The sequence below is a fragment of the Taudactylus pleione genome, unplaced genomic scaffold (assembly GCF_031769625.1).
Source record: "Taudactylus pleione unplaced genomic scaffold, aTauple2 ptg003355l, whole genome shotgun sequence".
In the NCBI taxonomy this organism is placed as follows: Eukaryota; Metazoa; Chordata; class Amphibia; order Anura; family Myobatrachidae; genus Taudactylus; species Taudactylus pleione.
In genome coordinates, this window is record NW_028287708.1 from 40,510 (window position 1) to 52,940 (window position 12,431).

Consider the following 12,431-nt stretch of genomic DNA (forward strand, 5'->3'; position numbering starts at 1 on the left):
GACTACCAGTGTGTCGAATGGATTCTAATGAGAGGACCTGTGGAGAGTACCTGATTCCCGGAGATAGAGTACAGACATTGTAATTGTGCCGTCATTTCACAGTCTGTGCTGGGCCTACACTACACAATTGATCGTTCAGTGCAGGCACCCTCCATCATCTGTGAACATGCCCAATCTGTCGTTATCGACAGGTTGACCGGCATGTTCAACCGATTATTGATGTCGGAAACGACAAGCGTGAGCGCATATCGCTGGTCATTTCCGACATCAAAGTGCACGGTTACTGAGCGATTGCACGATTACGATGTCATAATCATGCAATCGCTCAGTATTATCGGCATGTGGATGTGCATCTTTAAAGGGATGCTAAGACCCTTATTCATGTGATGGAATATTCTCATCAATTGTTGCCATGATTATAGCTTAGGATAAAAATGTTCATGCTCTCATAACATTCAGAATTCACTTTAGCCAAAATGGTTTACAATAAGTCCCTGTGTTCTCTATAAGCTAATAAGGTGTCTGTGCTTCTCATCCCCCTACTTATAGTATCATTTACTCCTAACTCCCCACAACGGCACCTAACACCTGGTTGCTCATGACCTGCTGCTTGTGTTATGCAGCTATATGTATAAACCATGTCCTTGTCCTACATTGTTTTGTATTACTATTAACTGTTTTTCTTGTGTGCTCATTTATGTACTGTGTAAGGCGCTGTGGAACCTTTGTGGCGCCATATAAATAAAGGATAATAATAATAATAATGTACTGTATAAAGGATACTGCTGAGGCTTCTTTTACTTTTCTTTTATCACAAGGAACAATTAACTACTATTTAGCTAAGAGATCAAAAAGGCACTAAAACATAGCTAAAAGTCCTTGGACAGTAAGAGCCATATGGATTAAACAAAAGTCATATAATATAGTATAATAAGTAATATCTAGATTTATCAAATATATAATATAAGAAATGCTGGTAAAGACCCAGGTATAAATATGTCCTCTTAAATAACACGTGTCATATACTGTGTATATATATGTTCTCCATAAAGAACCTATTGGAATGTTGTAGTTTTTCTAGAAATCATGTTTCCTATGCATATGTGCAGAAAATGATACCAGGTATAGTGGAGTTTATGACATTATGTTTTATTTTTTTTTGTACATTTTGGGGTGTTACTAATATAAATGCTCTGGAGCCAGATCGCAGTCAATCATTTGCAAAAAAAAAAAAATATTGCCTACTATCACACCTAGGAGAGCTTGGGTAAGAAGGAAAAATATAGAAAAATATATATTTCAGGAGATAAAATTTCAGAAGGAGCAGATCAGGCTGCACCTTAGAAATCTTCTATGCTGGCACCAAGCCACAAAATTGTCTACAAATGTATGAGCTTAATTCTATATTTCTGTTTTATTTTTTTTATAGTTCCAAGGGGCACACAACTTGAGAAAAACATCAGGCAAATAAATTCATTGACCCCTTGTTGTCCACAAGAACAGCAATTTGTTATGTGGCTTGGAAGTTATTGCGAGATAATAATGACTCTTCCAAGCCACGTGACATTGTAAAATTAATGGAACGTCACGCAGCGTTTATGTCTTCTTTCCAAAATGTCTTTCTTGAGTCGTTTTCCATGTGGAAAACACAAAGAGAAAAAGGCCAAACATTTTTGTTTATTTAATGAGATTTTTTGCACCATTCCATAATGGCCTTTATCACCTCTTGGTTTCTCAAACTGTATATAAGTGGATTCAGCATGGGAATCACCACTAAATAGAACACAGAGACCGCCTTGTCTTGCTTCTCAAAGCGACTGGCGGATGGGCGCAGGTAGATGAAGAAGACTGTTCCATACAAGATGAAAACACACATGAGATGTGAGGAACATGTACTGAATGCTTTCGCACGGCCCTCTCCTGATTTCATCCGTAAAATTGAAGAAACAATTAGAGTGTATGAGACCAGGATTGTCATCAAAGAGACAACACCACAAGAACACGTGAAGAAAACAGTTATAATATCACACGGTAGGGTACTAGAGCAGGACAATGTAAGCAGAGGAAGGACATCACAGTAGAAGTGGTCTATAAGGTTTGATCCACAGTATTGGAGGCTGAATACACAGCTGGTCTGCAGAATGGCCTGGAAGAAGGCAATAGATAAAGAGAGGAGAACCAGACTCAAACATTTTTTATTGGTCATTATGGAGACATAGTAGAGAGGATGGCAAATGGCGATGTATCGGTCATACGACATGCTTGAGAGCAGAAGAACCTCTGTGCCTGAGAAGACCGCAAAGAAGAAGAACTGAAGAGCACAACCAATGAATGAGATGGACTTTATGTTAGACAGAAGGTCAGAAAGCATTTTAGGTGTGATCACTGAAGAGTAGCAGAGGTCAACCAGGGAGAGGTAACTCAGGAAAAAGTACATTGGAGTGTGGAGGATGGAGGTCCTATGGACAACAGCCATCATACCAACATTACCAACTATGGTCACCATGTAAACAAGCAAGAAGAATAGGAAGAGGAAGGGGACAAGTGTTTTATTGTCTGTTAGACTCGAGAACACAAAGACTCTCACTTGTGTCTTGTTTGTAATGTCCATTGTTTTTTTATCTGTAGTGGTAAAAAAGAAAAAAAATATATAAATTTTGCAGATCTGAAGTAAACCGTATAATATGCAACACAGGACCTCAAGCCAGGAAATAAGAGGATCGATCTGGCTGAGAATATGCATCAAGGTTAATATTGTTGTTTAATATGTAGTGTCCCTATATTATGTACAGCTTCCACTAGAATATTAAATGACTGGATATTTTATAGTCTAAATTCCATAGAACACAAACACACACACTTGCGGTTCGTATTTCTCTCAAGCCAAGAGTTTCTGTATGTTTTGCACTATAGAAGCAAACCGAAGCAAACCACATGGAGAACATAAAAACTCCACGCATATACTCTATTTGTCTTTGTTGCAATTAAACCCATGGCCCTAGCACTGTGAAACAGCAATGCTAACCACTGTGCTGTGAAATTGGGCTGTAACACATTCTGCTATAGAGATTGCAAACTTGTGTGAAGAGATAGTAAGGTCTCTTCTGTGGTAACATGGAACTCGGCCACGCGGAGTGAGACGTACATGCACTTATACACTCATTAGGTCCAGAAGCCATTACTGTATATAGTGGATGAAGCAGTTCCTGGAAACAAGGTTCTCCAAACAACCTCATACTATAGTGAATAACTCCCAGTGGTGAAACTATGGGTAACGGATTCAGCCTTCACCCCTGATACCCTCACAACCCTCCCTTCAACGGCAACCCCCCTCCCTTAGGGCAAGGACTAATTTTCAGAGCAGAATGGGGTCTAGAGCGACATCACTGGGACCCTACCAATTTATTTTATAATTCTATATAACTTTACAATGTCCATGTGAATGTGAATGAATGTATATTCCCCGTTGAGTCATCACAGTTTCGTTTAAGCTCAAGCACAGCTTGGTCTTTGTTCTAAATTAAACCCCCTTATTTTCTACTGTATATCAGTGTACAAAGGACAAGCTCACACACAACTAACGGATGGTTTGCTGCTCAATCAGGCTTAGGTCAAAGAATCTGGGTGAAAGCAGATCTCACATAGATCTCAGGCTGTATGGAGCAGGATCTGGGGACAGATGAGACCCTACAACCTTTGTCCCACTATTCTTAGAGCAACACATGGCTGATAGATTCCAATATGGACATGGCTTAGCATCTGGGAGCGATGACATCATATGTGACAATTGTGCTGTGATATTGCTCCGTATAGTATGTGTTTAGCAACACTGGCGGATCTACTGAGCATTTGGGAATAGTAATGGAACTTGTGAAATACATTTGTTAATTGTGGATACATATAGGGAGATTATATAGTGCTGTGATTTGTGTTTGAAGCATACTTTTCTTTATGATATTTTTGGTATGATTATGTTTTTTTTATGTGTTATATTGTATTGTATGTGGAGTTTGTATTTTGTCTGTATCATGAGGCTACTGTGAATTGCACTGTGACTGATACAGTAGGATTATTAGTGTACATTAGTGGAGCACAATGCTTGGATATGCTAGGACATAGAGATATAATTGTGATATACACTACATATCAGAGAGAGGTTGTGCTGTGCGAAGCTGAGAAGTTGGGCTGTGTGCACTTCTGTATAGGATCAGTAGTAATTCAGCTTGAGCAGTGGAGTCTGTACTGTGCATAATAGTTCGTATTACAGAACTGTTTCAGGGAAGTTGTTAACATGGGAATTATAATGGAACTAATACTAGGCTACTAGCTATTGTACCTGGGTTTGCCGGTGTTTTCCTCTCTCTTACCCCACATTCCTATCTCTCTCTCCCATCTTCATCATATTTCTCTCTTTCAATCTCCCCCTCTTCCTCCAATCTCTCCCTCCCATCTCTTGTCCTATGAACTTTCTTTCTCCCTCCCATCTCTCTCCCATTCTTCCTACCAACTCTCTTTCTTCCTATCATCTCTCTACCTTCTTCTCCCATCTCTCTCCCTCTCAACTCATCTCTCCCTCCCATCCCTCTTCCATTCTTCCTACCAACTCTCTTCTTATCATCTCTCTACCTTCTTCTCCCATCTCTCTCCCTCTCAACTCTCTTTCTCCCTCCAATCTCTCACCCACTCTTCTTAACATCTCTCTCTCTCTTGCTGTCATCTCTTCTCCCATCTCTCTTCCTTCTCATCCCATCTCTCTCCCATGTCCTTTTCCCTACACGTCACATGAAGGATATGTGTATATTTCCTCGTTCAAGATTCCCATCTTTGCATCACATGCAATTTACCTTCAGCACCAATGAAATCATGACCTGGGCATGAGGGTGTCACATTAACCAATAGGAAAGTGCTCTAACATAGCATTTTCTTGGTGGCTGTTAGAAGCACGGAGTGTGAAGAGCTGGTGTAGTGGCCAGGAGGTTAAGGAAGCTCAAAGATGTGTCCTTGTCTGGGGTGAGATGAAGTGGAGCTGGAGGATGTTGGTCAGAGCACATGAGTAGGCTTACCTGAACATTCTCCTTATTGGAGTCTGTCCTGTCCCTGTCTTAACATCTTGAATTTGCCTGGTCCTCACAGCTTTCTCTTCTCAGAGAGAGGTCATCCAGTCTGCATTCCAGGACTATCTGTAACTTTTTCAGCGGCCTGAAGAAGAGAGCTTATGGAAGCAGGTAAGTGCCCAACTACACTTGAAACACACCTGCACACATCTCACATGAGGGCTATACTGTGAGTGCAAGGATGCAATGCTTATAGGCTTAGATTAACAGGTGCTGGCACTTGTACAGAATATGGCAGCTCATAAAGCCCTACTTTTATACAAGTGGTGCACTTGGGGAGAAGAGAGGGTGGGTCCATCTGCTAGTGAGAGCTGTGTGGTGGTGGTAGGAGCCTCCTTTCAGCTCTCACTGCATAACTGCTAAACAGACACTACAGCTCTTTATGTAATAGATCAGCAATAAATGCACATACATACAATACATACACAAGGAAAGGGCCCCAAATCCATACCTGCTGGCTGCTGATGGCACACAGGGGGAGGCGAGAGGTTGCTGGAGGGACACGGGGAGGTGAGTAGCTGGGGGAGGCATAATGTGTAAGGGGCACTACTATTGTGTGGATCAATGTGTTATATGGGGCACTACTACTATGTGGCATAATCTGTAAAGGGTATAATGTGTAAGGGGCATTATTGTGTACTGTTTTCTAGTTACGCCCTTACAATATAATCTTGCATGAATCATAAAGTTTGCTCAGACTGAGGTTAAAATGATACTTTTGTAGCTTTCTCACAGGTTTTTGGCAGACTAGCAATTTCCACTTCAGATGGCCCCAGAACTTGTGTAATTTAAGACTGTCCCCATTTTTAGAGATTGTGTGACAGTGTGTGGCCCTGATGAAGTTCAAACCTAGGCAAAAACCTAATCCTGGGCACACTACACCACCATGCCAAATTTAGTGGAGCTAGGTCCAAAACTGTGGCCATTCATAAAGGATAAAAGACGGGCAGACAGACACGCTTTCTTCCTTATATAGATTAATTTAAAACTGATGCATTGCAAGACAGGAGTTAAGATTAATTGGACAACGCATACACCTGTGAAGGTATGTATGTATAAATACTTCAACCTTCTGTACAACCTTCTGTACTCCCTCCCATTCAGCCATGAAAATGTCTCCAGCTGAAACACATTGACAATCGCATCCAGTGATTCAATCCTGCCGTTCCGAGTCTACTGTAAATCAGACCTTTTTATATTGTTTGATATCAACCAGTGTGAGTCAACCACGTGAGAGGAACGCTACTGCTCAGCCGCCGGGTCCTCTTTTCTAAAAGGTATTAAACAAAAGAAGGAGAGACAAAAGAATTTCAAGTAGGGGCACTCACGGATTAAAGAAAGTAATGTTGCGGTATTTTTTAATATATTTTTATATTTATTGTATTGGTAATGGTTAATGTACGAGGGTGAGTCAAAAATTATCTGCACTAGAGTTATATTAAAACTTCTGTTGGCCGCACTGTCTTATCAACGCTTTCCTGTACTAGGTCACGGTCTCCCAGTCACTGCTGTGCAGGTTTGAGCATGTTACATCAGTGCGTTTGTGACTGCAGTGCAAGAAAAAAGGCCGCCGCACTTGTGATTTGCACGAAAAAAGAGCAGCGTGCAGTGAATCGTTTTTTGTGGTCTGATGGTGTCTGGTGCCAATATTTATCGAAGACTTTGTGCACAGTGTGGAGAAGGTGTTTTGTCATGAAGAAGTGTGTATGAATGGAGAGAGAAGTTCAAAATGTCACACGCACAAGTGTCAGCCATGAAGGAGTCAGACGCCCGTCCACGTCCGCGACTGATGAGAATATTGAGCTTGCACGTAAACTGATTCTGTTGGATAGACAAATGACAGTTGCAAATCACCCTAAGAGGATGAAGATTCACGTCGATGAAGAGGTGAAGACAGCGGTGCATTCATGGCTCGCAGCTCAGCCTAAAACATTTTTTAATGAGGGAATACGACAGGTTGACAAAGTGTATTGAAAAGCAGGGAGATTATGTTGAAAATAATGTATTTGTCTTTTCTGAAAGTTGTTTAAAATAAATTCTACTGCCAGATAATGCTGACAATTTTTGACTCACCCTCCGATATTGATTTACTTCCCCCAGTCTATCGTAATGAAGATATTTGTTATGCACATCCATGGCATCATGCCATAATGACATCCAAAGTCAACTCTAGGTCTGCATTGTGGTCATTGGAGATCCTCTACTGTATGTGTTTCTCAACTTTCCTTGTCCCTTAAGAGGAGGAGACAGAGAGAGAATTTTCCTACAAAATAAAGCAAACTGGATACACAGGCTTCAAAGGGTTAGCCCATTGTGGTTGAGCGACCATATTCCAATGAAATGTTTCCTGTAGTGACACTGGGCCTCATTCAGAGGCGGTCGTAGGATGCAAGCGGTCGCTCAGAAACAGGGCGGCCGCTTGCATCCTGAGCGGCCGCCTCCATGTCGGTCGTTAGGCTGTGGGTTAACACCCACAGCTCTAATGACCGCTAAGGGAGATGGTCGCGATGGTCAAGACCATCGCGACCATCGGGGCTTACGACGAGACCCTAGGGTAGGGTCTCGTCAACCTTAAGCCCCAGGTAGCTTCCTGCTGTGTTTCAGCAGGAAGCTCCACACTGACATCACTGATGATGTCAGTGCGGCCACCCACAAAATGGTAGACGTTCGTAAAGGAACGCCTCCATTTTGGAAACCACCCCCCGGCCCGCCTACCAAATGGGGGCAGCTGTCGATCAACATCGACAGCCGCCCCTTTGGTAACGAGCTCCGGAGCGATAGAGTTTCTCTGTCGCTCCGGGGCTTGCGCACGCGCAGTGCAGCCGCTGCGCATGCACAGGCCAAACCATCGAGTCGGTTACGAGCGCATCAGCGCTCGCGACCGACTCTGAATGAGGTCCTCTATCCTCTTCTTTCATCCTTTTGGGACCTTTTTTTGTAATATTTTGATAATTTTGTATTTTTTGCATTTTATGTTAAGGTTACTGGCAGAGATTTACACACACAAGGTTGTGTACTAACACACACTTTATTGTGCGTGTGCTTTACTATTTTAGTTAGTGTTTTGTACAGTAATGTTTTTTAATCAGTATGTAGTTATGAGACCAGCGTCCATGAGGTCTCAATACCGGCGCTGAAATCCTGTCAAGGGACTTAAGATAGGCGTTGAAATACTGACACCTATCTTAATCTCAACACCAGAACACAGATGGACGGCTGCCCAAACGAAGTTAAACCAGGGTGCCCGTCCTGTTAGCCATGCGGGGGGGGGGGGTGAGGGTTACGTTTAGGGCAGTTAGCAGGGTTAGCGTTAGGCAACCCTATGGGGCAGGGATAGGGTCAGGCACCACTGTGTGGGGTTAGGGTTAAGCAGTAAGGAGGGAGGCTTATGTTTAAGCACAAAGGAAGGGGGTTAGGTTTAGGCACTAATAGGGAGGATTAGGGAGTGGGGTGTGGAAATTTAGGGTTAGGCTACCAGAAGGGAGGGTTAGGGTTAGGAGGAGAAGGGGGGAGGGTAAGTAACCATTGGAATGCTGCTGTCTGTATTGTAACAGGAAGCATCCCGACAGCCGGCATTACATACCGATTCCTTTTTAATCATGTAGTGTGTTCATGTGGTCCTTACCTACCTTGATGATCTATGTAGCATATATATGATTAATGGTACCTGTAAAATGTGTGTATAGAACCTATATTTATATTCAGTACCACTTTTAGATTGCTTAGCAACCGTATGATATCCAGGTGCCTATACATCCATCCAGTATGTATGTTTTCATTATATACACCACCAACATCTATTGACAATAAATCCCCCCAGTGGCAATAGATCCCATTCCCCTTAGTGGTAAAAGAAACCCTGTAGTTTAATTCCCCACTCCCGGCAAAATTGGTTCATTCCATCTCCTCCTTCAGCTTCTCTAGCTGCTTTTCCAGTAGTAAAATTAAGTGTATGACCTAATTTATGCTGGCAGTGTCTAAACTCGCTTCATTGGCTACAATTTCAAATGGTTTCAGTAGTTTGCATGAAACACAGAAAATTCCCCAGTGTGATGCAGTAAGGTAACATGTGCCTCTTTTCCTTATGTCATGGTTTGATGTGTACATTTGGATGGCTTCTTGCTGTTCCCCCAGTCACTGAAGCATATAAAGAGTGGAATTCCACCTGGTCACTACCTCTTGCTTCCGCTGGTGGATTACAGATTAAACTGTTCTTGCAGCTGATGCAATCTTCTACATGCCACCGCTGAATGCCAAAAAAAACCAAAAAAAATTTATGGGCCACATACAGCATCTCCTGCACACACCTGTCATTTTTGTTTTAGGAAATTCTGAACCACTAAGTGTACACAAAATATGGCTCCTCAGATTCACCCAACTGTAATGCATGTACAATGTTACTTGCATTATCAGAAATGACAAATCCCGAGGAGAGTAATTTTCCTGTCACATCTCATCTTTAGTTTGACTGGTACAGGTGAGTAATTGCTGTTCTGATAAAAATTGAATCGTGATGGAATTTGGTAGCTTGACCTCAACTAATCGTCTAAAACCAGATGCAATGATGGTGGCTATTGGATGCATTTTATACTAACATAGCCATCATGGCTTCAGTGATCCTCTGTGCAACAGGATGGTGGCTGTCATACTTGGTTCCTCTTGCAAATGATTGTTTTACAGACAATTGTTGTGTGAAACTACAAGTTTTTTCTTGGTCCCCTCATGTGATGTAGATTCACCCCCAGCAACAGCAGCCCCAATGCACAAGGATTCTTCTTGGATAGGTGAAGAGTCAGTTAGGTCTACCTCTGGTCATTAATGAGGAGATTGATGATGAAGATGTTAGTGGTGAAGATTGCATGTCCTGGTATGTATCCATGCTCCTGGTTGCTGATGTTGGACTGCTTGTTATATATGGTTTTCCAGATTTTGATAAGTCACTTGCAGCAAGTTAATTCAAATGATTTAACAGAGAAGATGTGCCTAGATAGTAAAATATATCTACCACTACTTGCTTTGGCACTGCAAATGGTACAGGTGCCTTAACAAATGTTGCCAAGTTTTGGGCAAAAGTGATTCCACACAAAAGAGGTGGCTTTTTTGGTCCTATAACCAGGCATGAAAATGTCCTTATCACTGACAAGAACTGCTGCCACTGGTGGCTGACTTACAGTAATTCAACACAAATAACATCAATCTCCTGAATATTATCAACTTCTTCTTGTCCAACACATTTATCATCAACATGCTCATTAGCATCAGAGACACAAATATCCCCCTCCTCCTTTAGTACTTCCACAATTTCTATGTCTAAATCCACATCATCATCATTATCATCATCATTTCTTTTACTACTACTTATCTTCACAATTGCAGAGGGTGCAGAAATGGTAGAAGGAGGCTTCTCTATGGTTACAGTGTCAGAAATGTAAGGCTCACGCATAGCACTCATGGACACCCTTAGGCTCTACTCAGAGATCTGTGAAGTTTGTGAACTCTTGGTTTGTTCTTCAATCTTAATGTTTTTTTTGTGCCGTGATTTGCCTGATTTAATGGTGACATATCTACACTCAGAGCTAGAAGGTGGTGCATGTGAGATTACAAAAGATGCTTGACTGTGTTTGGCCATGGCTTTTACAATAGGCATTTCAGAAATGTCATCGTCTGAGCCTTTCCTTGCCACTGCGTGTGGTATATGGTATGTTGGCAATTTTAAATTTTTCAGCAGTTACTATTCCCTTTAGAGGTGATGTTTTCTTGAAGATTGTCAAGCTTGTTTAGATTTGGAGTGCCCTTTCTTACACCTTTTTCTTACCCCTTAACTTTCTTTAAGAAGTACTATGACTGCCAGCACTAGTACTGGGTTGCTCCTGTTCTTCTATCGGAATCGGTATGACATACTGCCGGACATAAGCCCGGCGGATGTAATACCGATGCCAGAAGGCAGAAAACTGAAGATCCCGACAGCGTAAGTATTTTAACTATCCCTAACCCTTTCCCCCCTAACCCTCCTTTAGGGTGCCTAACCATAACCACCCCCCCTCGTGCCTAACCCTAACCTCCCCCCCAGGGGTACCTAAACCTAACCCCCCTTCCCTCCCTGCACATTACACCTAACCCTCCCGGGGGGTGCCTAACCCTAACTTCTAATCCCCCTTCCCCTAGCCTAACCCTAACCCTCCCTGGGGGTGGCTAACCCTAAGTCCCCCCAGGAGCCCCTAAACCTAACTCTCCCCCCCATGGCTGTCCACTCCTGACGCCCTGGATTAACTTCATTCGGTATGCCGGGCATCGGGATTTCGGCAGGTGAATAATAATAGGCGTCGGGATAGTCCCATGCTGGGATTTCACAGTCGGGAAGCCAGCGGTCAGCATTTCGACCACCGGCTTCCTGACCGCATACCCTTCTATCAACTTATTCATGTTTGATTTTTACACCACGACAGGAGTAAAGCTACTGTAGTTGAACCTAACTGCTAGTACAGCAAGTGAATGTACAATGAGATAGGGGAATGAGGTACTGCTACCTTTTACCACGCAGTTTTATTGAAGACTTGAGATGTTTTTTGACAGAAAAAAATACTTTTTTGCAGTTATTATATTAGGGGTGCAGCTGACAGGGGCATGACCACACCCAGTAAGTACAGTAATATATGCTACTTATAATTGAAATAAAATATTTTTTGACACCAGAAAAAAAAAATACTTTTTTCCACTGTAATTAATTTGGCGTACAGCTGATGGGTAACACAACCACAACCAGTAAGTCTGGTAATACATACACTGCCTCTCCAATTCATACACTATTGAAATTTAAATGTAATTATTTTTTTGACACCAGAATTTTTTTCTCTCGCACTTTAATTAGTTTAGAGTGCAGCTGACAGGGACATGACCACACCCAGTAAGAACAGTTATATATACACTCTAAAAGTGCACAATCTTCTCTTGAAATTTGATTGACATTGCATTATAAAAGACTTGCGTTTTTTTTAAAAACAGGAAAAAGATGTTTTATTTGGGGTGCAGCTCACTCAGACACAGCACAGTATTTTTTTGGACAGCTAAGCTTAAAATCACACTGTCTCTGCTCTCATACACTAATGACAATATGTATACAGCAGTGTAGATAGATTTCCTTGTGGAAAACAATTAAAAGTGCAGCTCACTTAAAAGTTCACCCCTAACAAACGTACACAAGAGCCTGTTCACACGAGATTGCAGGTGCTAGCTAGTGTCTGACAAATAAACACACCATGACAGTAGCCTGTTTGCAGTTTGCACTGGAGTGCTGTTGCTGGCTAACAAACATATATA

The 12,431-nt window shown here is 42.1% G+C and overlaps 1 protein-coding gene across 1 annotated transcript; it reads right to left on the bottom strand.

Moving 5' to 3' along the window:
* Positions 1-1,681: 1,681 nt before the first annotated feature.
* On the bottom strand, positions 1,682-2,611 carry LOC148430734 (olfactory receptor 5G9-like). The gene has a single exon (XM_088466508.1). The coding sequence runs from the start codon at positions 2,609-2,611 to the stop codon at positions 1,682-1,684; it is 930 nt and encodes a 309-aa protein (XP_088322634.1).
* Positions 2,612-12,431: the final 9,820 nt, after the last annotated feature.